The sequence below is a fragment of the Solanum lycopersicum genome, chromosome 1, assembly GCF_036512215.1.
Source record: "Solanum lycopersicum chromosome 1, SLM_r2.1".
Lineage (NCBI taxonomy): Eukaryota > Viridiplantae > Streptophyta > Magnoliopsida > Solanales > Solanaceae > Solanum > Solanum lycopersicum.
Window position 1 is genome coordinate 84,455,396 of NC_090800.1, and position 25,825 is coordinate 84,481,220.

General features: G+C 30.6%; 6 protein-coding genes across 11 annotated transcripts; 5 read left to right on the forward strand and 1 right to left on the reverse strand.

Moving 5' to 3' along the window:
• Positions 1 to 2,114: 2,114 nt before the first annotated feature.
• On the forward strand, positions 2,115 to 6,736 carry LOC101246283 (cysteine synthase). 2 transcript variants are annotated; one of them, XM_004230081.5, is made up of 10 exons: positions 2,115 to 2,486; positions 3,524 to 3,579; positions 3,670 to 3,779; positions 3,923 to 3,980; positions 4,281 to 4,544; positions 4,621 to 4,810; positions 5,000 to 5,079; positions 5,898 to 5,957; positions 6,055 to 6,135; positions 6,514 to 6,736. In XM_004230081.5, exons 2-10 carry the CDS (start codon positions 3,541 to 3,543, stop codon positions 6,601 to 6,603), a joined length of 972 nt encoding a protein of 323 aa, XP_004230129.2. In that variant the 5' UTR covers positions 2,115 to 2,486; positions 3,524 to 3,540; the 3' UTR covers positions 6,604 to 6,736. The 2 variants fall into 2 exon arrangements, with proteins under 2 accessions (XP_004230129.2, XP_010312168.2); XM_010313866.4 differs by lacking the exon at positions 2,115 to 2,486 and adding an exon at positions 2,487 to 3,009.
• A 3,810-nt stretch (positions 6,737 to 10,546) lies between these two features.
• On the forward strand, positions 10,547 to 13,833 carry LOC101245992 (cysteine synthase-like). Of its 5 annotated transcripts, none has more exons than XM_010313871.4 (11): positions 10,547 to 10,664; positions 10,748 to 10,825; positions 10,922 to 11,031; positions 11,106 to 11,163; positions 11,297 to 11,560; positions 11,637 to 11,774; positions 11,856 to 11,907; positions 12,004 to 12,083; positions 12,162 to 12,221; positions 12,321 to 12,401; positions 12,497 to 12,710. In XM_010313871.4, the coding sequence occupies exons 2-11, from the start codon at positions 10,784 to 10,786 to the stop codon at positions 12,581 to 12,583; spliced, it is 972 nt and encodes a 323-aa protein (XP_010312173.1). In that variant the 5' UTR covers positions 10,547 to 10,664; positions 10,748 to 10,783; the 3' UTR covers positions 12,584 to 12,710. The 5 variants fall into 5 exon arrangements, with proteins under 5 accessions (XP_010312173.1, XP_010312178.1, XP_025888206.1 ...); XM_010313876.4 differs by having other exon boundaries at positions 10,585 to 10,664; positions 10,767 to 10,825; XM_026032421.2 differs by lacking the exon at positions 10,547 to 10,664 and adding an exon at positions 13,804 to 13,833 and having other exon boundaries at positions 10,671 to 10,825; positions 12,497 to 12,562.
• On the forward strand, positions 13,833 to 15,383 carry LOC101256331 (cysteine synthase-like). Its single transcript, XM_010313885.4, has 5 exons — positions 13,833 to 13,958; positions 14,088 to 14,143; positions 14,226 to 14,335; positions 14,399 to 14,456; positions 14,610 to 15,383. The coding sequence occupies exons 2-5, from the start codon at positions 14,105 to 14,107 to the stop codon at positions 14,889 to 14,891; spliced, it is 489 nt and encodes a 162-aa protein (XP_010312187.1). The 5' UTR covers positions 13,833 to 13,958; positions 14,088 to 14,104; the 3' UTR covers positions 14,892 to 15,383.
• A 1,407-nt stretch (positions 15,384 to 16,790) lies between these two features.
• LOC101246567 (cysteine synthase) lies at positions 16,791 to 19,297 on the forward strand. The gene is made up of 10 exons (XM_004230082.5): positions 16,791 to 17,018; positions 17,102 to 17,211; positions 17,301 to 17,358; positions 17,757 to 18,020; positions 18,087 to 18,224; positions 18,311 to 18,362; positions 18,505 to 18,584; positions 18,688 to 18,747; positions 18,851 to 18,931; positions 19,039 to 19,297. The coding sequence occupies exons 1-10, from the start codon at positions 16,980 to 16,982 to the stop codon at positions 19,126 to 19,128; spliced, it is 972 nt and encodes a 323-aa protein (XP_004230130.1). The 5' UTR covers positions 16,791 to 16,979; the 3' UTR covers positions 19,129 to 19,297.
• Positions 19,298 to 19,820: 523 nt separating this feature from the next.
• Positions 19,821 to 21,912, reverse strand: LOC101246866 (late embryogenesis abundant protein 47). Its single transcript, XM_004230083.4, has 3 exons — positions 21,679 to 21,912; positions 20,240 to 20,515; positions 19,821 to 20,166 (listed from the first exon to the last, which is right to left on the reverse strand). Exons 1-3 carry the CDS (start codon positions 21,793 to 21,795, stop codon positions 19,957 to 19,959), a joined length of 603 nt encoding a protein of 200 aa, XP_004230131.1. The 5' UTR covers positions 21,796 to 21,912; the 3' UTR covers positions 19,821 to 19,956.
• Positions 21,913 to 23,906: 1,994 nt separating this feature from the next.
• LOC101256632 (probable E3 ubiquitin-protein ligase RHG1A) lies at positions 23,907 to 24,287 on the forward strand. The gene has a single exon (XM_004231196.2). It carries the CDS (start codon positions 23,907 to 23,909, stop codon positions 24,285 to 24,287), a length of 381 nt encoding a protein of 126 aa, XP_004231244.2.
• The last annotated feature ends 1,538 nt before the right edge of the window (positions 24,288 to 25,825 follow it).

Here is a 25,825-nt window from a genome sequence, read left to right on the forward strand (position 1 = left end):
AATGAGAAACTGGGTTTGTGAGAATCTAAAACCTCAACCATGATAGATTAGTTGTTTACAGAGTAAACCTTTCTGATGGATCCAAAATGTCGATAGCTTTTTCACATGAGAGTATTCTCAACTCTTTCAGGGCATATTGTATGTGTCAATTGCATTTAGCTAATTAGCCCGTAGAGGTTGAGGTTCCATAAACGTTACTTGCTGATACTGTTCGAATTCAGTAATGTTTGGCCATGTCTATGCTCAATTGTTCAGTATACACCGACTCTATGAATAATTTTTACAGTATCAAGTGTTTTGATGGGTTATAACAGGTTATATAGAGACAACACTGGTTTCTTCCTTTCTGTTTAAGCATTGGTGATAGAGTTACCTAGTATGTGTTGCTTATATTTTGTTGAATTAATTGAAATACACGAAGCTTTCATAACTTTCTTCTTGTTTCTGTTCATACTAAGATCTGCAGGAATAGCAAATCTAAGTTTGATTACTTTTAGTTTATAATTTTATATAGTTAGTGAAATGGGGAATATTGAAAGAAAATAATAAATTCCTCTTGATTTGCTTAAATAAATAATTTTTAGAGAGAAAAATTTAGATCACAAGTTCAAGTCTTTTCTTTTATTTTTATGTTTTATATTCAATACTTTTACTTAAATTGAGATAGAGAAATTGAGACAGAGAGCATATTAAAAAGAGACCATTAAAGTCACAAATCTCACGTAACATAGCATTCCTGATACACTAAGAGCCTGTTTGGCTCAGCTTAAAAGCTGGTCAAACTGACTTAAAAGCTGGTTTTTGACTTATTTAGTTGTTTGGCAATACTCAAAACAGTTTATTTTAAGTTAAAAAAAACTTATTTTAAGCCAAAAGTTAAAAGCTGGGGTAGGCGTGCTTTTTTTTTTAGCTTATAAGTTGTTTTAAGTTGATCACATTTTTATCTTTTTGTGCTTAATATTTTTATACAATCTCCAAATTACCCATATAACCTTAACATTTCTTTCTTCCATTTTTCCCTTTTCACGTTTGACATAACAACTTCAGCACTTTTATCCAAACACATAACTGCTTCTTTTAAAAATAAGTTTCAGCACTTTTAAAAGTATTTTTTTAAAGCTGCTTTTATTAAGCCTATCCAAACGAATCCTAACAGAATCATTCAATTATAGAAATATTCAACGTTCTTATTATATAATAATAATATATCAAACTCTAAAATCTTCGTAAAAAATATATTTGACAGAACAGAGTTCTTTTTTTTTAGATCGTGACCACCAAACTTAATATAAGGAGGCTGAAAATACAATAAAGTGTTATTGTAATAAATATATGTCTGCCACTTGCACATCCTATACATACGTAATTGCTTGCGTTTTTGCTCCTATGTTTTTTTTTCTATTTTTCACAGGATGAATTACCATATTACTTTATTGAATTTTTATTCATTCAAAAACACTAAATAAACTATAATCTTATCATAAGAGCCATTTTTCTAAAGATATTTAAAACGTATAACATTTGTAATTAAAAAAAAACAGCTTTTAGCTCTCAAATTGAAAAGTTTAATTGTACTTTTGAATTTTTAGCTGTCCTGACATGACGCGCTAGGAAAAGGAAATACAAGGTATATTAGGATAATTTTGGACGATTATATAATTGAATTGAGCCGAATATGAGAATATTAAAATAGATTAGGCCAAATGAGTTAATAAAGGTAATAATAAATTCTTAACAATATTTTAGTTAAATACTTAATAGTTTTTTTAAAAAAATTATATTATGACTATATAAAATATAACAAATAAATATTATAACATATTTAAAATAAGTTGAATTAATTGGGTTAAAATAAATTCAGTTAATAAAATAAGCAATGACACCTTTCTTAAACAAACGAGTTGGGTAGAACACAATTTAATAAGTTGATTTTGACACCTAAGATAATTCTTTCGTCTTAAAACTCTCCTTAAAATGCAATTTGTAAGCATCACCAATATAGTTTGTAATTTATTGCCCGCCATTTTATATAATTTTAAGTGGAAAAATAGTAAAAAAAAACTATAGACTGAATCCTCTCCACTTTAATATAGACAACTTGCACATCACATCATACGAAGTTTTTATTTTTTTCTTTTTCTGTGTGATGCACATGTGAAGCTTCACTATTTTGGATTTGCACAGTTGTTTATATACGTATTTCCATATGGTTTCTTTTAAAGTAATTTCTTTTTACATTGATTCGACAAATATTATTCCACAATATCAAAATTTTGGATGATATTTCGCAATATTTTATATTATCAATGGAGCAAGATTCAAAAAGTGTTCTCTTCTAAGTTTGCATTATAAAGTCAAAATATATAAACAAATTGAAAGAGAAATATAAATACCCACCAATCTTATTAGTTTTTTTTTTTTTCATGTGAGTTTTTGGTGAATCCCTGGATAAGGAAGGTAGCAACTTGTGAAAGTATCCCCCAGAGGTATTGTTTTCTCTTCCAATAACCAAAAATAGATACTATTTGAGTTAACATTTCTGATCTCTTTAAGTTAATTGTCATCTCCACATGTCTAGTTTTGGGTTGCTCCCTTCTGTTGTTGTTCTCAAGGAAAGTTCAACATCAGTTTAATTAATCTAGGGGGACACTTTTATTTGCCCCTTTTTGGTAGAGTACTATTTTTTCATTAGTAGACTCTTTTGGTATTTGAAAATAGAATGATAAATTAATTCCATGGGATATCTGTCACCTCCCATCCATCAATAACACGTATTAAGTAACTTTGTCCATCAAAACTAGGACAGATGTGAAAGAATCACGTTGTGTATTTTGTCTCTGCTAAGTTTTGAACCATTACTCACCAACAAGGATTATGGTGGATCAATAAAATTCCTCTATCCTTACCCAGAGTTTGGTACAAGTTCAAGACCTATATATGAAAAAACCTATTAGGATCCCCTTAAATAATGACTTATGCGACGGGAGTCTGAATTAATCGGTTTTTGATGTAAGTATTTAATCAGGTGATTTTTTTTTTCATTTTACTTTATTTTGGAAAAAAGCTAATGTGGGATTGTTATGTTTGAAGATGCAGCAAAAAGATGAAGTTCCTTTTAACATTATCTTTGTTTGTTAGTCATATAAAAGATGTGTAGTAATCCCTAACTATTATCAAAATAGGACCACAGTGTGTATAGCTACATTTTGAACAAAAAAAAAATTGCTTCTTCAGTTTCTAGTTCCAGATAATTGTAACTTATTTCAACCGATTCCTACTTTAGTATGACTTGTAAAATTGTCAACCTATTCCTACTTTAGTATAATTTGTAGAGTTGATGATTTTGTTGTGGTATCATTATCAACAGTGTCAAAGTTTGAATAGGTCTTTCTCTTGTATGGTTTCTATACATATCAAATTCTATATCTGGATCATCGTACGTTGTGGTCACACTTCCATGATTGAGAATTTAGTAGGTTCAGATACTCTTCTTGATATTATTAAGCCTTTTGTCTTGTTGCAGTTAGTCATTAAGGAGATATGGAAGAGAAGGATGATATAGCGAAGGATGTCACAGAAGTAGTTCCCTTGCTGATATTTTTCTTGGTACTTTTTACGTCGTCTTTTTTTAAGCATCAATGATCTCATTTTGTTGTCTTCACAATGTAGCTTATTGGGAACACCCCTATGGTATATCTCAACAAAATTGTCGAAGGTTGTGCTGCTCAAATCGCAGCCAAATTGGAGACAATGGAACCATGCGCGAGTGTCAAAGACAGGTGTTTATCCCTTAATCCCCTGATTCAGTTTCTTCTTGAGACTTATCTTTCTTCCTGTTTCTAGTGTGTACATCATTATTATCTAAATTTGGGAAAATCTTGAATTTATGGATTTTTTCACATCTGCTACTTATGATATGTAGGATTGCATATAGTATGATCAAAGATGCCGAAGATAAGGGCCTGATTACCCCTGGCAAGGTTGGTGAAGTTCATCTGCGAATCCGTATTAGGAGGAAAAAGTAGCAGCTTGAAGAGATGTTATATTATAATATTCCCAAGTACTGTTCATAAAATTTGATGTGATGATAAAATAAGCTTAACATAATTTTTCATGTATGCCCGTTTCTCTTAATATCAGTTTATTCAAAATTTCGTCCTTAGAGAGATGGAAACTTCTACTTTTAGTTCCTTATGCTCTGCATGATTATATGCCTGAAAGGCTGAACTGAAATGATATTTCCTTGTTTTTTCGAACTGTGGAAATAATGGCCGTTGAAGTCTGTCCTCCTTGAGGTAACCAGTGGTAATACTGGCATTGGTCTGGCATTTGTAGCTGCAGCTCGTGGCTACAAACTCGTGATAGTGATGCCATCATCGTATAGTCTTGAGAGAAGGATTGTTCTTAAAGCTTTGGGGGCTGAGTTATACATAACAGATCCAGCCAAAGGTTTAGATGGATTGCTTCAGAAGGCACAAGAGATTCTAGATAGGACGCCAAACAGTCATTTTTTTCGTCAGTTTGAGAATCCTGCCAATCCAAAGGTGCCTCCTTTACAAATAATTTGTTCATTTGCTATTAAAAAAAAAAACATCATACTTATCAAGTATCAATTTACAGATTCACTATGAAACAACTGGACCAGAAATATGGAAGAGCACAGGAGGAAAAGTTGATATTTTCATTGCAGGGATTGGGACTGGAGGCACGGTGACGGGAGCAGGAAGGTTCCTTAAGGAGAAGAATCCAGAAATAAAGGTATATGGTGTAGAACCAGCTGAAAATGCGATTCTAAACGGAGGACAACTAGGTTAGTCAAGTTTCCATCTTTCTGTGTCTTCTCAGAATATCCAAATCAATATAGAAACTAATATGTCATTACATCATTTCTATACTCTCATTGAATTGAGAGGATTGCCAGCTCATTTCTCATTTTCATCTCTGCTTCAATCAACTATTATTTATCCTATACTGATATGTGTGTAATTAAATGTTAAAGGGCCACATAAAATCCAAGGAATTGGTGCTAGTTTCATCCCAGCCGTCCTCGATCAAAGCATCCTGGATGGAGTTCTTCAAGTAAGGCTGTATACCATATAAGTAGCTCTCAGATTCTACAAACATTTATTCCGCTCAATGTGAGTGAGATTTTGCTATAAAACCTTAATTTCTTACAAATGACTTTAACCAGGTGATGAATCTGCTATACTCTGACTGACAATTTCAATTTGGTTGATATAAAACTAACACATTCACGACTCACAGAAGCAGAGATATGAAGTAGGCGAACATAGACTAGATCGCTATGTAGGGTATGGTTAGATATATCCTTTTGTTGACAGAATTATCTGAATCTCCAGAATAATCGTGACTTTTCAATGTAAAAGTTTCCCGTTTACTCTTATCTCTGAAACATATCCATCTTATTTAGTTCATTAACAGATCAAAGTAAATTCATTGTAGGTTTTCTTATTATCCATGTTTGGCTGGTTGAAGTTTTTGGTGAACATTTTGTTTAGGAAAACAAGTTGCTTAAAAATAAGGAGAACGACTTTTCTAATGGAATTAGGGAAAACAAGTTTCACAAGCTGTATTCTACATTGAGTTTGTTCTGTCCTATCCACGCTCCAACACACCTCATCTTCACCCCTACCTCCATAACCCCCAGCCTCACCATCCATAGTATTGGACTTAGATTATATACAAGTGGTTTTAGGATAGTATTTTTTGCGTACATACCGAGCACAAGAAGATTAGTAAGAAACCACTTATTTTCCTTCCTTTATACCGAACACACCCTTAATGTCCTCTCATATGTTTCTAATGCTGTTGATTTTTTGGTTCACTTGCTATAATTTCCTGGTATGATGATAGCTTCTGTTTTCATTTATGTTCAGGTATCTAGTAATGAAGCTATTGAAATGACAAAGGTTCTTGCATTGAAAGAAGGCCTACTGGTAAGTTCACCTGTCGATAAAGATCACTTCTGTGTCCTCTGCTTCATTTGTAATGTCCGTTCTGATATCATCATTTTTCTCCTGGAAATATTTTCAGGTAGGAATATCATCAGGTGCTGCAGCTGCTGCAGCAGTACAAGTAGCAAAAAAGCCCGAAAATGCTGGGAAACTTATCGCGGTAAGTTAGATCTACTTCATTAAGCTTATTGATATCTATTTCATCTCTGAACTTGGGGAATCCTTGATGAGCTCATGGTTCTTCCAATTTTGCACAGTGACGGATCTAGGAATTTAAGGTTGTGGGTGCTCTAAAGTGAAAATATAAAAAATATGTGTTAACAAAGTACCTATCCAGGAGCCATGGGGCCAACTAAATCATTTATTCATTGGGTGCTCTATGTTAATTTTATATAAATACCTATCACTTTCTACATAGATATATATATTCCGTAACGAAGTTAATGGGTGGTCGAGCACCCGGCGGACACCATGTGGGTCCGCCTCTGATTTTGCAAATGAACTTTGGCCTAAAATTCTTTTTCAATTCTCTGTGCAGGTCATCTTCCCTAGTTTCGGGGAGCGTTATCTTTCCACTGTGCTGTTTGATTCTATTAGAGAAGAGGTGATGAACATGACTTTTGAGTAACTTTATGCTTCTTTAAACTGAGGGATACATGTTATTCCTATTTGTTGTAACTTGAGGAAAGATGCACTCAAGTGTAACATCCTAATAAATCAGTGAAATATTATTCGAAATACAAACATTTTTACCATTTGAATGGTGTAACCACTATTTTTATTTAGCCCTTCGTTCCGTCAACAAAGAAGTATTGATTTTTCAATGACATAGTTAATGGAGAAAGGCTTCCATCATGTAGCGTAAATTGTTCTTAAAAAAAGAAATATCACTTCTTTGTCAACTGGACTATTGCCTAACCATAATCTCTATATTAATTTCAGAATGGTTCACATATAAATATTACAATCTTTACGATTTTATAGTATTGTTTGCCAGCTGTATTATGAAAACAATGTTAATAAAAGACAACAACTAAACTAGAAGAAATTATATCACGATTCAGGATACTGTAGTCTGATGCCAGCAAATGTTCTTCCAAATTAAACGTACAAAATATATTTTAATCTTAGCTTACTGTAGTTTTACTTTAATTTCTTTTCCAATAATACATGCATATAAGAAAACGTCAAAATATTACGAGTTGAACTAAAAAAAGAAAAAAGAAGTTAACTTATATCTCTTGCATATATTGTATAAACTTTGTAATTCTTTTGGGTTGCTTTATAATTTTGTTTGTAAAGTACTTACTATTAGTAGTATTATTTTTTTACAAAAACTGATAGCTTTAATTAGTGTAACTCAAATGAACAAATTACTATAACACCCCTGGTACTTCAAATTTCATGCTAATTGTTCCTTATTCCATTTTTTTTTATAGTTTTCATATATATATATATATATATATATATATAATATATCTTATTCTCATTTCAAAATCTTGACCTTTCAAATTTCTCACACAAATTTTAAAAAAATACAAATGAATAATTATTCTTTAAAGACAAGAAATTAAAGTAGATTCATGTATCTCTTAAAGTTAAATTTCATCTCAATATTTTTTATATTTATTTTAATAGTATTTGATATTTAAATTTTCCATGTGTCTTTTCATGTTTCCATAATTTTTTTCTATAAATTTAACTTTTTCAAGAAAATTTTTTTATTTACTATTCCTACAATTCTTGTGTATAGGAACTCTAATATTTATTTCGCTCATTAAATTTTCTTTCTTTCATCTTCTCTTTTTACATTCTTCATTCATATTTTAATATATAAAATTTCTTTGTTATTATTGGTTGTTACATAGTTTAATCTTCTCAATGATATTTATTCTGATCAATCTTTAAACATTCGTTAAATACTCCATAAAGTGTATCATAAGGTGGGTTTGTCCAATTATTTCATTTGCCTTCTTTGGTTAGATTTCTTCTCCAAAGAGTCTACTTTCAGATAAATCTATTCCAATATAACTGATTTAGCTATAAATATTGATCAACACTTTCTGTTGATGCCTTTGCATATTTGAACTTTGAAATGTGGACATGGACTATGCTTGGAGCACACAGGTTCATAGTTGACTGTGTGTTCGTGTAGTTTAAAATGATATGAAATACATGTGCGTTGCACGTGTTCGAGAACTAGTAACATAAAAAAGAAGAGAAGTTATACTAATTGTTACTGATATCATGAATGCTGAGTAAATAAAAGTAAGAACGTCAACTCATTTGGCTAATTCATATTTTATCCATATTTTTATGGATCAAATATGAATATCAACCCATATTTTACACCATGTGAAAAATCACTCACCAAATTCATTAAAATATGAACGGATTGGACGAATCACCAAAATATGTGCTTATTTTACCGGCACTAATTCGACATATGGGTCCAGCTATTGTGGCAAAAACAAGAAGAAGAAAAGGAAAATGGACATCAAGGATATATATATATACACTGTGAAGATAAACATAAAGCTTGATCATTATATTTGGGGAAAGTAGAGAAAAATCAAGAGTTGGGCGATTGATTCGAATTTCACAAGATCCAGTTATCCGCATTCAACAACTACAAAAGTATAAACTACCACTAGCTCTATTTCAAAGAAGCTTAAGAATACTCTTAAAGTTTTTATTTGATAATGTTGGAGCATTAAGCTAATTTTGAAATAATATTAGAGTAGTTGGAGCTTGATATTGAGATTTAATGCCTAAAGAGGTGAGCTGATTACTTGCAATCGTTTAAGGTACAAGACTAAGTAATCTTCCTATACGAAGGGTCTATGTTTACTCGATATATATTTATGTATGTAATGTGTATGTAGAGGTCTATGTAAACCTCCAAGTAGAAGTAATAAGAAGTCTTAAATTTTCCACTAAATTTGACCTATGAATGTAATGATGTAAACTAACAGTCTTTGATTCTGTTAGGATGAACGCGTAGGTAATTTTATAAAATCCCCTCGATCTATTGTTAAGGCACACATGCCTATACTCTTTTTGCACTCAAATTAACTTGTCTCCACATTTCACACGTCTTTGTATTGATATCATAATAATCATATTGCGTCTTTAATTGAAATATCTAAAAATAAATAAAAAAATCACATGACATATTTGTCTAAAGTGTTGTAAATAGGAATAATATGGCACATATGACCTTCCGTAAGACCCTCATAGCGAGCCCACGGAGGGCATATCTTGTGTTAGATCGCGATTACGTTATGCGTATAAAATCATAGTCATGAGTGCATATTTGTATATGATAATTTGTTTAGAGATAGTCACAAGGCATCAATTAGGCAAATTACTAGGCTCTTCATAATAATGAATAACTCGTAGGACGTTATATGATGAAATAATAGGAAAATACATAAATTATTGTTTTCTATCGTGTAAACCACATGTTCATATGGTACTTATGGCCTTGTTCAAACTTAGGGCGTGACAGACTGTCAGTTTGCAGGATAGAAGAATTTGGATAATTATGATATTATCAATTTAAATAGGGGTAAATTCATCTTACAATGTAAAATAAGTGTCCCCTTTAACACATGTTAGTGAGCTACTTGATTTTCTCACCTTTTTTGTCAATTAGACTATCGCCTAACCTAATGTTTTAGAATGGTCCACATATAAGTACTACAATATCTACCTATTTATAACGCATTTGATTTCAATAGAAGTAAATGACATATGAGATTAGCTATGTTAGGACTAACTATATTGTTATTATTTTTTATTAAATGTTTGATTTGTTATATAAAAAAAAAACATGCATTAATATAATTTCTAGAATATATTGTTTGTTTACCAAAAAAAAATATATATTCTTCATAAGTGTATATGGAGTGAAAGTGATTATATAAAGAATTTGTATATAAAAATACATTCTACAATGTTTATGAATTTGAAAACTCCAAAAAAAACGTGTTTACAATTTTCACTTCGAATCATTCAGAAAATTAAAAAGCAAATTCAATTTATATTCATATCCTGACAAACTCTAATTTTTAGATATAATTTTTTATTTGAAAATAAAATAATAATAAATTATTATTTTTTTCAAAAAAAAAAAGATCATAGTTATTATGTCCAAAGCTAGTGTCTGACTTGCTTCACCATGGAGCCAGCACTGCTTCTCACTTTAAGTCATTTCCGAGTCGAATAAATCTTAGTTGGTTGTGTTCGAAAATTAGGCTAATTTATTTTTGCTAACTTATAAATTTTTGGTGTTTCTTATTGTTGTATTATTTATTATTTTTTCCGTTCCTTTTTATTTATTAAATTTTAACTTGACAAACCTATTAAGAAAATAATTATTAATATAGTGAGTTTAATATTTTAACTTTATGAATTAATGGGGTCTCAAAAATATATTTAGTCACTGCATTTTATTTTTCAAAAGACATTAACCCACACAGGAATGTTAACGAATCTAGAGTATAATAGGAAAAAAGAAAATTATGCTTACTTAATTTGTCAAAAAATGACAAGTAAAAAAGAGAAATTAAATTATGAAATATTTGATAAGTAAATAAAAGCAATGGAGTAATTATTAGCCATCTCTCTTTATATATTAGGATCAGCTTTATTAGTGGTAGACTGATAGTTGACAGCTCCTTGAAAGTAATTTATGTTTAATATTACAGGCTGATTATGGTTGTAAGTTACATAGGTTCTATCTTCTTTCTATAATTAAATATGTTTAGCTTTTTTTTCTTGTTACAGTAAGTGAGCAAGGAAATATGGAAGAGAAGAGTCATGAGATTGCGAAAGATGTCACGGAAGTAGTTTCCTTTCTGAAATGAATTTTTTGGTACTCTTTACATCTTCCTTGTTTAGAATCAAATCATCATCGCGTTTTTGTTGTCTTCACGATGTAGCTTATTGGAAGCACCCCTATGGTATATCTCAACAAAATCGCGGAAGGTTGTGCTGCCCAAATTGCAGCCAAAATGGAGACAATGCAACCATGCTCAAGTATTAAAGATAGGTGTTTATCTTTCACTCTTCGCTCAATTTGCAAAATCTCGAATTATATTCTAACTTGCAATTCTTACTATGTAGGGTCGCATGGAATATGATCAAAGATGCAGAAGACAGGGGCATTATTAGACCTGGAAAGGTTAGTGAAAATTTGTATGAAAGGAACACAATTCTCTTGATAGTGATGTGAATTTATTATAATTTATCTGAAAGGCTGAACTGAAGTTATTTTTCTTGGTTTTCAAATGATGAAATAATACTGGTGGCGTAAGACTGTCCTTCTAGAGACATCCAGTGGAAATACCGGCATTGGTCTTGCGTCTATTGCAGCAGCTCGTGGGTATAAACTCGTGATAGTGATGTCAGGATCATCTAGTATTGAGAGAAGGATTGTTCTTAAAGCTTTTGGGGCTGAGTTATACATCACGGATCGTGACAAAGGCATACCTGAGGTGCTTAAGAAGGCCCAAGAGATAAAAGACACAACACCCAACTGTTATTTTCTTGGTCAGGACAAGAACCCTGCCAATCCAAAGGTGTCTATACAAATAACTCATGATTCATTTGTTATAGTTAAAAATATATAGTATTTATAAAGTATCCATTTTGTAGATCCATTATGATGCAACTGGACCTGAAATATGGAATTGTACGGGAGGAAAAGTTGACATTTTCATTGCTGGGATTGGGACTGGAGGCACGGTATCAGGAATTGGAAAGTTCCTCAAGGAGAAGAATCCAGAAATAAAGGTACGGTTATTTATCATTAGCGGTATTGCTCTTTCATTTTTGACTTGATTTGTGATTTTCTTTTCTTGTTTGGAAAATCAGGTATATGGTTTAGAACCAACTGAAAATGCATTTCTAAATGGAGGACAACTAGGTCAGACAACTAACATGTCATTGCATTAGTTCGAGTTTTTCAAGCTCAACTCTGTTTTCATCGCTACTCTTTGATCATTGTATGTTACCGTTACAGGGCCACATAAAATCCAAGGAATTGGTCCTGGTTTCATCCCACCTGTTCTCGATCTCAGCATCCTGGATGGAGTTCTTCAAGTAAGGCTGTATACCATATAAGTAGTTGTCAGATTATCTGTTCAGCGTGTATAACTTCTTTTTTTTATTAATGTTCAGGTATCTAGCGATGAAGCTATTGAAATGGCAAAGCTTCTTGCATTGAAAGAAGGTCTGCTGGTAAGTTCTTTTGAGTCCATGAATTGTCAGTCCTCAGCTTCAGTTTGTGATATTGTCCGTTCTGATATCACTACGATTATTCTCCTGGGATATTTTCAGGTAGGAATATCATCAGGGGCTGCAGCTGCTGCAGCAGTACAAGTAGCAAAAAAGCCCGAAAATGCTGGGAAACTTATTGTGGTAAGTTAAATCTACTTCATGAGTAACCTGATAACACCCTTTCTTTCTGTGTCTCCTTAAAAAAATTGAACAATGGCCTAAAATAATGTATGCAGATAATTATGGCTAGTTCTGGAGAGCGTTATCTTTCCACCGTGCTGTTTGATTCCATTCGAGAAGAGGTGGAAAACATGAAATTTTGAGGAACTTTGGAGTTACCTGAGCTAAAATAGTGAAGTCCTCCCAAGTTTAATCTCCTAAATAAACGAACTCTATTTATGACAATATATCCATTATTGAATTAATTCAAAATCTTTAACATTTTCATCATTCCATAGCTGTTATTTATCGCAATAGTATTCGTGAAAACCTAAATATTTGTATACATGATCAAATAATTAAAAAGATTGCAATTTGTATTACTTAAAATTTTATGAATGAGAAACAATTCTTAATTTTTTAAAGAAAATATATAAATTTATAAGAAAAAACTCTTCTACAAATGGAGGAAAAACTTTCTACTAAATTATGCTTTAAAATTTACAGGTGAGAAAAATATGATAACTTTATCAAATTGAAGTGACATAAATTAATATGAAACAAAAATATGACATGACCACGAAAGGCCGGGCAGCGGATAAAGTTGTATCTCCCTGAATCAGAGATCTTGATCCTTTTGAATGGTCCTTATTTTGTCCGAATTCAATTGTAATTAGGCTTCAATATAAGTGTTGTATATCGAATGAAAAACAAAATAAGGAAAAATGTGATATTCATGCTTCAATTGTTTAACGCGAAGCATATAATGGCAAAATAGTATACTTTTTGTTTCAATTTATTTGTGTGGTTTTGATTTAATATAAAAAATAAAAAGAATTACAATTTGCATTAGTTTAATTATTACGAATGTAATTCTTAAATTTTTGAAGAAAATAAATAATTTATATTAAAAAAAATTACTCTTCTATAACTGAATTAAGAAAGTTTTATTAAATGATGCTTTAAAAACTAATGGTGAAAAAACATGACTATTTTATCAAATTTGTTAATAACAATATGATTTGATTATGATATAAATTAATAATATGTAGCAAAAAATATGGCACGTGTGCTGAACAAAGCACCACAACCATCAAAAGGGTAAAATAGTACTCACATTGTTTCAATTTGTTTGTCTGATTTTGATTTGGCACAAATTTTAATAAAATAAAAAATGTTTTTGAACTTTGACATCTTGAATTAATCAAAAGATATTTCAATTTCATGATCTTAAACGTGTTAATAAAAAAAATATTTTCTTTTTTTATTAGGACTTTTAATTCTTTCTTAGTGAACTCCATACATTTATGATCATCCCAAAGAGACCATCCTTTCCTATTTAAGTAAAAACAGTTACTAGATGATGTCTGTTCATTTGTGGCAGTTCACAACTCCTTGAGTAATTGTTGCGGAATGGTGGTCTTCAGCTTATATGGATTTGGGCAATCGTCCCTAAAGAACTAGCTTTTGGAATTGAATTAGGCCAGTGCCGTAATTTTACATTCCAAAGAGTGTCAAAGATTGAGCAAGTTTATTCTTGTATGGTTGTTATATATAATGCATTTGGCTCATCGTATATACATTTTGGTTTCACTTCCATGAGAATGTTACATAGGTTATATCTTCTTCATATTATTAACTACGCGTAGCTCTTGTTTCTCATTGCAGTAAGTCAGCAACACAATATGGAAGAGAAGAGGAAGATCGCGAAAGATGTTATGGAAGTAGTTTCCTTTCTTGGTACTATTTTCATCTTCCTTGTTTAGAATCAAATCATCATCACGTTTTGTTGTCTTAACGATGCAGCTTATAGGAAGCACCCCTATGGTATATCTCAACAAAATCGCGGAAGGTTGTGCTGCCCAAATTGCAGCCAAAATGGAGACAATGCAACCATGCTCAAGTATTAAAGATAGGTATTTATCTTTCACTCCTCTCATTCACTTTCTTATTTCTAACTTCTAATTCTTGATATGTAGGGTCGCATGGAGTATGATCAAAGATGCAGAAGACAGGGGCCTGATTACGCCTGGAAAGGTTAGTTAAGTTTGTTTTAGAATAAATATGAGGAGGTAAAAGGAACACATTATGTAACTCGGAGTACTAAGTCGTCTATGATCATTTATCTGAAAGGCTTTAATTGAAACTATTTTTTTGGTTTTCAAAATGTTGAAATAATGATGGCTGAAGACCGTCCTCATTGAGATATCTAGTGGAAATACTGGCATTGGTCTTGCGTCTATTGCAGCAGCTCGTGGGTATAAACTTGTGATAGTGATGGGAGCAAAATATAGTATTGAAAGAAGGATTGTTCTTAAAGCTTTGGGGGCTGAATTATACATCACGGATCCTGCCAAAGGTACAGATGGTGTGCTTCAAAAGGCCCAAGAGATAATAGATACGACACCCAACTCTTATGTTCTTCATCAGAGCGAAAACCCTGCCAATCCAAAGGCAGTTTACAAAACTTAATGTACGATATTGCCGCTAAAAGTTATTTTTACAGTAGTAGTAGTAGTGTGTGTTCCATTTGTGATGTGCATTCTGATATCATCACGACATGTATAGTTCCTTTTTCTTTTGGAATATATTCAGGTAGGAATATCATCAGGGGCTGCAGCTGCTGCAGCAGTAAAAGTAGCAAAAAGGCCAGAAAATGCTGGTAAACTTATTGTGGTAAAACATTTGAACAATGGCCTAAAATAATGTATGCAGATAATTATGGCTAGTTCTGGAGAGCGTTATCTTTCCACCGTGCTGTTTGATTCCATTCGAGAAGAGGTGGAAAACATGATTTTTGAGTAACTTTATGCTTCTTTGAATTGAGAGATAGGGTATTCAAGGAAGTGGTAGCTATGTTGCAAGTTAACTTGAGCTAAAATAGTTAAAACAACTGAATTGTAACCTCCAAAATTGGTTAATGAATACAAATATTCTTTACCATTTGAATAATATAAAGAAAAATTATTTGATTCTTTGTGCTATATAGTAGTACTGTTGCTTTGGATGAGCCTTGCAGCAACACCACCACCAGCAACATTAGTAGTATTATTAGTCACAAAATCCATTGCAAAATTCGTAATATTAGCTCATCCCAATACATTTAAAATATTTAAGTCTATTGTAAAATAAAAATAAAAAATTATTGTGTAAAAATGAAAAATAAAATTCTCATTCTTAAAATAACATAATTCTTATTCTTCTTTCTTACATAATGAATTCTTTTATTTTAATTTAGGTTTTATACACGAAATATTTGTGTTTTCATTTGTAATATTAAAAAAAATCTTTATTTTATTTTACGTTTTATACACGATTCTTTTATGTTTTCATGTGAAATATTTTTAAAATTTATTTGGATTGATCATTTTAATTATTTCAATATTAAATATTTTCTCTGATTTGATCTTTTTATAAATAGTAATAATAATAAAAAAATCTTTGATTTTATTCAATGAGGATCCTTAAATGACCCTAGGAAGTTTTCTACGTACATACTTCCTTCTACATTGTTTCATGTTCTTCTGTATTGCAATTTTCTTTACTAGTTTTCTTTTTTTTCTCATTTGATGTTTGATATTCGTATTAGAATTTGATTTTTTCAAATTTACTAATTATTATCTCTGTGATAAGAAAATTAAACGCATAGATAATTTATCACTATATGTTATTTATTAAAAATTAAATTAAAAAATCATGAAACAATGATTTTCCCTTTTAACATCATGATTTTAATAAAAGCACAAAATAGAGTTTATTGTATAAAAATAAATAACAAATTTTTTATTTTATTATTTTAAGAATAAGAATTTAAATCTTTATTTTTACACAATAAATTCTTTATTTTATTTTTATTTAGACTTGGTATTAAGAATTTGAATAAAAACTGTCTTTACAAATAAATAAATTAGTACAATAAGCATTAACAAATTATTTTACTACCATCATCGATAAGGACTTACAATTAAAAAGGGAGAGGAAATCGCTCGATTACGAGGGACTACTTGCCAAAAAGAAAAAACAAAGAAGACATTCAGACGGCCGTGTGTTGTAGCGATTCGTTTGATAGTTTGTTTGATTAATTTCTATGCGCATTTTAGTTAAAATAAGGGTTTTTTATTATTATTTTAGCTCATTTTAATTTATTTATCTAATTTTGACTTGATACAGAATTTAAAAAAATAAACGAGTTTTTTAAATTTTGAGATCATAAATTTAAAACATATCAAAAAAGATATTTCAATTTTAGGACATTCCTTTTTTTTTAAAAAAAAAGTAACTCCATGATTTAGTCAACAACAGCAATAACCCACTTATGATCATCTCAAAATGACTATCCTTTAAAATTTAAAGTACAAGCACTTACCAAATGATGTCTGTTCATTTTTGGCAATACAGCTCCTAAAGTAATTTTAGTAGACTGATAGTACTTAGGCAATCGCCCTTGGAGATTTAGCTTCTTAGTTGAGTTAGGCCTAGTGTCATATATTAAACATTTCTGAGAGAGTGTCGAAGATCGAGCAAGTTTTTTCTTGATTCTCGTTATTGGAGCAAGTCATTATGGAAGAAAAGAGGGAGATCGCAAAAGATGTCACGGAAGTAGTTTCCTTTCTGAAGATCTTTCTTTGGTACTCTTTGCATTCATCTTTTATTCATCTCATTTTGTTGTCTTCACAATGTAGCTTATTGGAAGCACTCCTATGGTATATCTCAACAAAATCGCGGAAGGTTGTGCCGCCAAAATTGCAGCTAAATTGGAGATAATGCAACCATGCTCAAGTATCAAAGATAGGTGTTTATCTTTCACTCCCCTCATCCAGTTTCTTCGCTCAATTTGCAAAATCTCGAATTATATTCTAACTTGCAATTCTTAATATGTAGGGTTGCATTGAGTATGATCGAAGATGCAGAAAACAGGGGCCTGATTACTCCTGGAAAGGTTAGTGAAGTTTGTGTGAGGATAAATATCAGGAGGAAAAAGGAACATATTGAAGAGATATATTACTATGTGATTGTCAATGTCTTACATTGATTAAGGAATAGACCTGTGGTTTGCTTATATGAATTTGAGCGATCTTCCCTCATGAGTTAGCTTTAGGAAGGTTGAGTGAGGCCCAAATACTGTATCTTTATAATCACAAACTTTGGTGCGTTCTTAAAATGGGGTTAAATAGACTTTCCATGTGTATGCTCATTTCTCTGGATAGTAATGTGTATTCTCACTTGATAGAGGTGGAAATTTGACATGTATTTTCCCTGTGGTCTGTAATCATTTGTCTCGAATGCTTAACTGAATTATTTTCTTGGTTTCAAATGTTGAAATAATGGTGGCTGAAGACGGTCCTCATTGAGATATCCAGTGGAAATACCGGCATTGGTCTTGCCTCTATTGCAGCAGCTCGTGGCTATAAACTTGTCATAATGATGGGAGCCGAATTTAGTATTGAGAGAAAGATAGTTCTTAAAGCTTTGGGGGCTGAGGTTTACATCACAGATCCTGACAAAGGTATAGAAGGTGCAATTCAGAAGGCCCAAGAGATATTAGATAGGACGCCAAACAGTCATTTTCTTCGTCAAGACAAGAACCCTGCCAATCCAAAGGTGACTTTACAAATAACTCATTCATTTGTTATATAAAAATCACACTTATAAAGTATCCATGTGTAGATCCATTATGAAGCAACTGGACCTGAAATATGGAATTGTACGGGAGGAAAAGTTGACATTTTTATTGCTGGGATTGGGACTGGAGGCACAGTGACAGGAGCTGGAAAGTTTCTCAAGGAAAAGAATCCAGAAATAAAGGTCAGGTTATTTGTGAGTGATAAGTGGTATTGTTCTTATTTCTTTTTGTCTTGATTTCTTATTCCTTTGTCTTGTGGAAAAATCAGGTATATGGTATAGAACCAGCCGAAAATGCATTGCTAAATGGAGGGCAACTAGGTCGGTCAAGTTTTTCCTCCCTTCGAGCTGTCCTATCAATAGAGTTTTTCCAGATTATCTCGCATACTGTGTTTTCTTCACTACTTTCTGTGAATTAATTTTATCATAGACTGATATATGTAATTAAATGTTACCGTTAAAGGGCCACATAAAATCCAAGGAATTGGTTCTAGTTTAATCCCACCTGTTCTCGATCTCAGCATCCTGGATGAAGTTCTTCAAGTAAGGCTGTATTACTTGTCAGATTATAAACATTTAAGTCTTTGTTCAGTGTGTATAAGTCTTTCCTGGTATGCTATCAGCTTCTGTTTTTATCTATGTTCAGGTATCTAGTGATGAAGCTATTGAAATGACAAAACTTCTTGCATTGAAAGAAGGCCTGCTGGTAAGATCACCTTTGAGCCCACAGATTGTCTGTCTACCTCTTCATTTGTGATGTGTGTTCTTATTATGTCGTCATGGCTATACTTCCTTTGGAATATATTCAGGTGGGTATATCTTCAGGGGCTGCAGCTGCAGCTGCAGTAAAAGTGGCAAAAAGACCAGAAAATGCAGGGAAACTTATTGTGGTAAGTTAGAATATCTATTCAGTAAGCTGATAACACTCTTTCTCTTATGTCTCCTTAAAACATTTGAACACTGGAACTACAATTCTCTGTTATGATTCTCTATGCAGATTATATTCGCTAGTTCTGGAGAGCGTTATCTTTCCACCGTGCTGTTTGATTCCATTAGAGAAGAGGTGGAAAACATGACTTTTGAGTAACTTTATGCTTCTTTGGATTGAGAGATAGGGTATTTAAGGAAGTGCTAGCTATGTTGTAAGTTAACTTGAGCTAAAATAGTAAAAACAACTGAATTGTAAGCTCCTAAATTGGTTAACGAATACAAATATTCTTACCATTTGAATGATATAAAGAAAAGTTATTTTCCAATGGCATGTTTCTGGAGAAAGACATCCATCAGCAAACAAGCAGGCATTTACTTTTCCTTTACTGATACTTCATGACTTTTAAATGTCAAACCAGCAACTGTACTATTCATATTATTCTTTTTCTCGCTTGCACATATAATTGGACTCTTAAGAAACTGGAGGTATGTAGAGAGGAAATGAGAGAGACTAATGAGAAGTTTCACCATTTTGCAAGTCATTCCGAAGATATACTGCAAATGCTTGGAACTAGATTGAAGCAAATTCAAGAAATTACTCATGTACAATATGTAAAGCATACATTTTGTCATCTTAATGGAACAGCATCTCTAACTTCTTGAATATGCACAAGAGTCAGTAATGAAAAGGTACATATTCTTGCAATACTCTTGAACCCTTGCATACAGCTGGGAAGTGAAAAGAAACTCACTACACAGGTTCTGAGTATTATTCACTACAGATAACTACTCCAATCAAGCTAAGCCTCAATAGTTAAGGCTGGTAACAATCCCTCGCTCAAAAGATACTATGGGGAAGGACAAAAAATTGTGTTAATGTCTTCAAAAGATAAAAAGAAAAACAAGAAAAGAAAGATTTAAAGACGCGGAACTGAGAGACAGGACAGGTTTGAAGGATTAGATATAACAGTAGTTTACTCTCATCCTAGTTTAGTTTTTGTTTGAGAATGTTATCGTCATTCTTTGTGCTTGAAGTAGTGTTAGTTTGGTTGAGCCTTGCAGCAGCAGCAATAGAAGCAGCAACACCACCAGGACGGGTGCACAAGTTTGGATCATTCCTCAGTTCTGCACCAATCACTCCCTCTGCATCTTTACGTGTCACTGGCTTATCTGACGGTAACTTTGAACTTGCTTCCTGCCAAACACCAATGTGATGTCTCAGCTATACATTCATTGTACACCTGACAGTTATAAGGTTGTTATCTTACCGCGAGTATTTCAGCCAGTTTAGTTTTTTCCTCCTCTTTGGTAAGTCTAGCATTTCGAGTAGCTGCTGATTGAGCAGCAGCAGCAACTCCACCAGGGATGATGTTGGTACGTCCAGTGGCTCTCACTTCTGCTGCCTGTATGGCTGCCGCGTCACTGTAATCAACCGGCCTGCTTCCAGCTGTCACAACAGTGGCTTCAAGGGCTTCACCAATGGTAATGTTTGCTCTTCCTGACACTGATTCTGAGCTTACTTGTTTTCTGTCTTTTCCATGTACCTTCAAGTACACAATAGTAAGAAAAATCTTTATAAGAATTGTAACGCAAATAAATTTATTAGATGAAATACGGAATCATTAGATACCAATCTCAATGTATATAGATTTGTTAGCTGAATACAGATCAAATGGATCACAATTACGATTTAAATTAATAGATACAATTTAGATAATTGATTCGGGACCAATGTATGCCTACGTATTAAAAAGATACTAATGCAAGCAAATGTATGTTAATTTATCAAAAGAATATGGATCAATCGAATTTATTAATTTCGCATAAAATATCACCTAAAGAGCACGAAGAAGAATTCCTTTCAATCAACATTTGACTAGCTAGCAACCCGAAAAGTTATAGCTATTTACAAATTTATTTTTCGTTTAACCTCTGTTTCACTGGATATCTAAAAATATCAAAAGATATTTATAGAATCATTTTATAATCGTTCAATTCAAATAAGTATTATGTTTACTCATTTTCTCTAATAAACAAATGTTTAAGCACACGTTTTACAAAATGACACATATGAGAAATTATATATATATATATATATATATATATTATTAAAATGAGAATATTTTAAGTTAAAAATTGTATTACGAAAATATTCTTTATCTACTAATTTATTTTCTGAAAATCATTTTTAAAATTAATTTTTCATTTAAAATCAACTTCATAATTACAACTCTTTCATTTTCATTGCTTATATTCATAATATTCATTAATCTTGTGTCTTTAACTCACATATTATCATCTTAAATATTATTTCTTTTGTTTTTAGCTTCCAATTAGTTAAAAAGAACTTTTCATATTCTTTTTACCTTTTTCTATAAAATCAATAGTTTTAGCCTTTGGGTCATTGTTATATTATTATATGTTTTCTTTTTTATAATACTCAATATTTGGTGTATTCTTCGCACTTTCTACAACAGAGATATATTCTTTTTTTATATTAGTTTCATCTTTGTTTTGCTCTTAATAATTTTTGTTCTTTCTTGTTTTTTCAATCTTCATTGCTTGGTCATTTTCTGGAATCCTTGCATCAACTCAATTTCTTCATTCCCTTCTTTATTATTTTTTTTAAAAAAAATTATACTAATTAACTTATAGAATATACGTGCAACACTCGTGTTAGAAAGAAAAAAAGAATTAAGTTTAGAACCTGTCCACCAATAGATTCAGCAACAGCTTTCTTTCTAGCAAGTGATGATTCTTGAACATCTTTAATGGACTTATGCTCTTGCTCAGCTTCTTCCCTCCTTGGTTGTTCTTGGCTCATTTTTAATATCTCAAAAAATTCAACTATAGAAATTAATTTTTATCTAATAAAAAGGAAATTAAAAGTAATAGTTACATTCTCCCTCTTGTATATGGTGTTATAAGTTTGTATGGAGAAAATAGTGTCCACTTTCCATGCATAATAAGTGTCTATAAAAGAGGAAACTTTGAAAGCTAAACACGTGTTTGGAATATATTTAGTTTGAAATACATAGATACTATTTTCGTGGATGTTCAAAGGCCTCAAATTATTGGAAACTATTCTTAATTTTGTGACTTTTTCTTTTAAATATTTCATATAAATCATGTGTTTTGATTATAAACAAATAGGTCATCAATTACAATTAAAAGAAATAAATCTGTTTAAAAAAAGTCAAATTTCATAGAGAAATGAAATTATGTCATATACTAATAGAATAAGTGATAACTGACATTTTCAATAAAGGCCAAAGAAATTTTAAAATTATCATTCAACTCTTAGAATATGGATTAAATTTTTATTTTGAGTCAAAAGTCTATCATATATACTCATTGTCAAAATAGGTTATAACGATTCAATCTTAGTCAAAGACAATTTTTCATATTATATTTTACTTTTTTATAATATCATTGTATCTTCATATAAGTGACGTTCATTATGCGGCATTCTTCTTTCTTTTTTTTAAAAAAATTAACTCCCATAAATTAATTTTATTATTATATTTCAATTCTCTATAATAACATTGTCCTTATAATGCAAGTGATATTTATTTTTAAAAAACTAAATCACCTACCCCTTTTTAACGGTTACACTCAAATATTATGTAATAATATTATATAAGAAATATATATATCAAGGGTGCAAAACGTTGTCACTCCTCAACATTCAACAATAATCAAATTCCCTTTTATCCTAATTAAATCTTTAAAATGTCTATTATGTTCATGATATTTTAAGTGATTATTTAAAAGAAACAAATTATATTTAAATTGTGTCTATCAATTATAGTCATAATTTCACGAATTAACAAATAAAGTTCATAATTTTGATCCACAAATTCATTAATCTATCTATTTTTTTTACAGATTTGTTTATAACAATTGAATGTGTTTTAAATTCAAATATTATTATACATGTATAACAACAGTACTGCATTATAACAATCATAAAATTTTCAGACAATCGTTGTCATCCTAATAATTTCTTACTGTAATTAAAATTGCTTATAAAATCTTTGAGTTAAACATTTTCCTGTGAATATCTTTTGATTAATTTGTTTAATATTCTCTCCATTTCAAAATAAATGAATTATTGAAAGTCTTTCACACCTTTAAGAAAAAAATATTAAGATATTAATTAGAATTTCTAACCTTTTTGTTATTGTTAAGTCTCTCCTTAGAATAACTAAACATTAATCATGATAACTACTTTAAATTCTAACTACGCAATCAAAGTTTATTCACTCATCACATGGAAAATTTAAATGAAGGATAAAAATAAAAGAAAATTTAAAATATATTTTTGAAGATCACACAATTAAGTTAATTTGAACTATGAAAAATATTTTAACAATACACTTATCTTGATACAAATGGAACAATGTTCAGTAAAGAGATCATTAATACTTAATTCATATTTAAAGGAATTTTGATGTCAAATTTAGAAACCAAAGATATTAGAAATATTTGGTAATAATGTTTGAATGTAAAAGGACTATATTGTTAGTTAACTTTTGAGGTAAAATTGTAAATTAAACTTTTTGAGATAGGGAGTTTCCATATTTAGTATATGTACGTATAAAATATAGTAATATAATTTTTTCCTAATCCTAGTAAGTAAAGAACTTTGTGTTATATAAACTCGTATTCCTCATACTGCTTAATTCATCGTTCCAATATTTTCTCTCTACAATTTTATTGATTACTATACATAATTTAGTGTTATCAATCATGAGTTCGTTTGATTATTTGTTAAATCAGATAATAAGGGAATTCATTGATCAACATCAACCTCAACCAAATAATCAATACTTATTAGATCACAATTCAACTCTTATGGGTCTGGATCGTCATATATATAATCAACAGAGTTCCTTTGATCAATTAACAACTGAATTCATTGATGATGTCACAATGGAAAGTGAATCCGATGATGATATGACAACTGAAAGTGAATCCGATGATAATATTGATATTGATGACATGATTTATTTGATACGTTTATTGGAAGATATTGTGCTCTACGTGGAAGGCAATGAGGACGAGGACGAGGACGAGAACGAGGAGGAGGTTACAGAGGAGATTATAGGAAATATGATAAAAACAAGAATTCATCGTGATACTGACGATGGAGAAGAAATAATATGTGTTATTTGCCAATGTGAATATGAGAATGATGAGACAATTGGCACTCTTGAATGTCAACACGAATATCACGAAAGCTGTATAAAGGAGTGGCTGTTGAAGGGAAAGAGATCTTGTCCAATTTGTAGGTCTTCAGTTTTACCGTCATAGGAATAAATATATTATTAAACTTACAATATTATCACTTATATTTTTAATTTATATTCATGATCGAAAATACATGCAAGTAGGTTTAAAACGTATCAAGATCTAATTAATCTTAGTTTGCCTATGATTGTATGATGTGTCCTTTATTTCATACTAATTTTATATATTTACATAGCTGATTTTCTTGAGTTAAAACTAAGTCAAAATCTCATTCGATTAAGTAACTTCAATTTGCAGACATAAGAAAATAAAACAAGACTTTTCTTTATTAGTATTTGACAACTCGACTCTTTTCAAAGCATATTTTTTAAGCCTCACATGACACAAATTTATATTAGTCACACTTGTTGCTAAAAATAACCATATGAATCATTACTGATCAAGTTTATTTAATTGATTATTTTAATTATATTAAAATCATAATAATTTAATTATATCAAGATTTATTGATTTTTTATGTACTTGTTAATAAATAAGTTAGAAAAAAAAAGTTTTGAGAAAATTGCAAAATAGCGGAACATGAAACGATGTAGAAGGAAGTACGTACCTCTAATAAGTAGAAAACTTCCTATGCTCATTTAAGGATGCTCATTGAATAAAATCAAATTATTATTATTATTATTATTGTCATTTTCATTATTTATCAAAAATTAAAAAGAAATATTTAATATAATTTAACATACATAATTAAGATAATCAATCCAAATAAATTTATAAAAAAATATTTCATAAATGAAAACATAAAATAATAGCGTATAGAAACGTGAAATAAAATAAAGAATTTATTATGTAAAAATGAAGAATAAGAATTGTGTTATTTTAAAAATAAGAATTTTAGTTTTTATTGTTACACAATAATTATTATTTTTTAGAATATTGCGTTAGACGTAAATATTTATACTTAAAAGTTCAAAATTGAGATGAGCTACTATTAACACTTTGAATTATTTTTTAAAAAATATCTTACAAAACCAATAAAAGAATAGACTAGTTAGTAAAAGAATTCAATTCAATTTAATTTGGGTTGAGAGAACTTCAAAGCCCAAAGATGGAAGGGGAGAGGGGTTTTTTTTAAACAAAAACAAAGGTAGAGAGTATTTTTAAGCGCAAATGTATAAAATAGCAAATGATTAATTCAAATTAAATGTTATAAGTATAATTTTATTTAATTTCAATGTGTAGTAAACACTTTGTCATTCATCTCTTTTTCCAAAAATCTTGTTTGTCATTCTCTCTCGCCTCTCTCACTTTATACAAACACAAATGTATAAATTGTATTTATATTTGTATAAAGAGCGAGAAAATTCTATATACAAATATAAATACATGTATATTTGTCATGTACACTTATAATCATAAAATACAATTCTTCATCTATCCAATTCTCTTTTATCTTTTTTTCTTTCTCGTTTTATACAAATATAAATTATACAAATACAATGTATAACTTGTGTTTCTTTAAAATGAAAAAGAGATTTGTGTAAAAATTTATCTTTATACAAAATTACAGTTACATATTCATGTACAAAATTTATATTTGA

What these genes read in the sequence shown, in the direction of transcription:
- LOC101256331 (XM_010313885.4), top strand. Translation starts at nt 14,105, where the DNA reads ATGGAAGAGAAGAGGAAGATCGCGAAAGATGTTATGGAA. An exon ending in TCGCGAAAGATGTTATGGAA is followed by an intron (nt 14,144 to 14,225) that starts GTAGTTTCCTTT and finishes TTAACGATGCAG; the next exon opens with CTTATAGGAAGCACCCCTAT. An exon ending in TGCTCAAGTATTAAAGATAG is followed by an intron (nt 14,336 to 14,398) that starts GTATTTATCTTT and finishes CTTGATATGTAG; the next exon opens with GGTCGCATGGAGTATGATCA.
- LOC101246866 (XM_004230083.4), bottom strand. Translation starts at nt 21,795, where the DNA reads ATGAGCCAAGAACAACCAAGGAGGGAAGAAGCTGAGCAAGAGCATAAG. An exon ending in CTGAATCTATTGGTGGACAG is followed by an intron (nt 20,516 to 21,678) that starts GTTCTAAACTTA and finishes GTGTACTTGAAG; the next exon opens with GTACATGGAAAAGACAGAAA. An exon ending in AACTGGCTGAAATACTCGCG is followed by an intron (nt 20,167 to 20,239) that starts GTAAGATAACAA and finishes GGTGTTTGGCAG; the next exon opens with GAAGCAAGTTCAAAGTTACC.
- LOC101246283 (XM_004230081.5), top strand. Translation starts at nt 3,541, where the DNA reads ATGGAAGAGAAGGATGATATAGCGAAGGATGTCACAGAA. An exon ending in GCCTGATTACCCCTGGCAAG is followed by an intron (nt 3,981 to 4,280) that starts GTTGGTGAAGTT and finishes TGGCCGTTGAAG; the next exon opens with TCTGTCCTCCTTGAGGTAAC. An exon ending in ATGCTGGGAAACTTATCGCG is followed by an intron (nt 6,136 to 6,513) that starts GTAAGTTAGATC and finishes TTCTCTGTGCAG; the next exon opens with GTCATCTTCCCTAGTTTCGG.
- LOC101246567 (XM_004230082.5), top strand. Translation starts at nt 16,980, where the DNA reads ATGGAAGAAAAGAGGGAGATCGCAAAAGATGTCACGGAA. An exon ending in TCGCAAAAGATGTCACGGAA is followed by an intron (nt 17,019 to 17,101) that starts GTAGTTTCCTTT and finishes TTCACAATGTAG; the next exon opens with CTTATTGGAAGCACTCCTAT. An exon ending in AGAACCCTGCCAATCCAAAG is followed by an intron (nt 18,021 to 18,086) that starts GTGACTTTACAA and finishes ATCCATGTGTAG; the next exon opens with ATCCATTATGAAGCAACTGG.
- LOC101245992 (XM_010313871.4), top strand. Translation starts at nt 10,784, where the DNA reads ATGGAAGAGAAGAGTCATGAGATTGCGAAAGATGTCACGGAA. An exon ending in GCATTATTAGACCTGGAAAG is followed by an intron (nt 11,164 to 11,296) that starts GTTAGTGAAAAT and finishes TGGTGGCGTAAG; the next exon opens with ACTGTCCTTCTAGAGACATC. An exon ending in TCTAAATGGAGGACAACTAG is followed by an intron (nt 11,908 to 12,003) that starts GTCAGACAACTA and finishes TTACCGTTACAG; the next exon opens with GGCCACATAAAATCCAAGGA.
- LOC101256632 (XM_004231196.2), top strand. Translation starts at nt 23,907, where the DNA reads ATGGAAAGTGAATCCGATGATGATATGACAACTGAAAGTGAATCCGAT.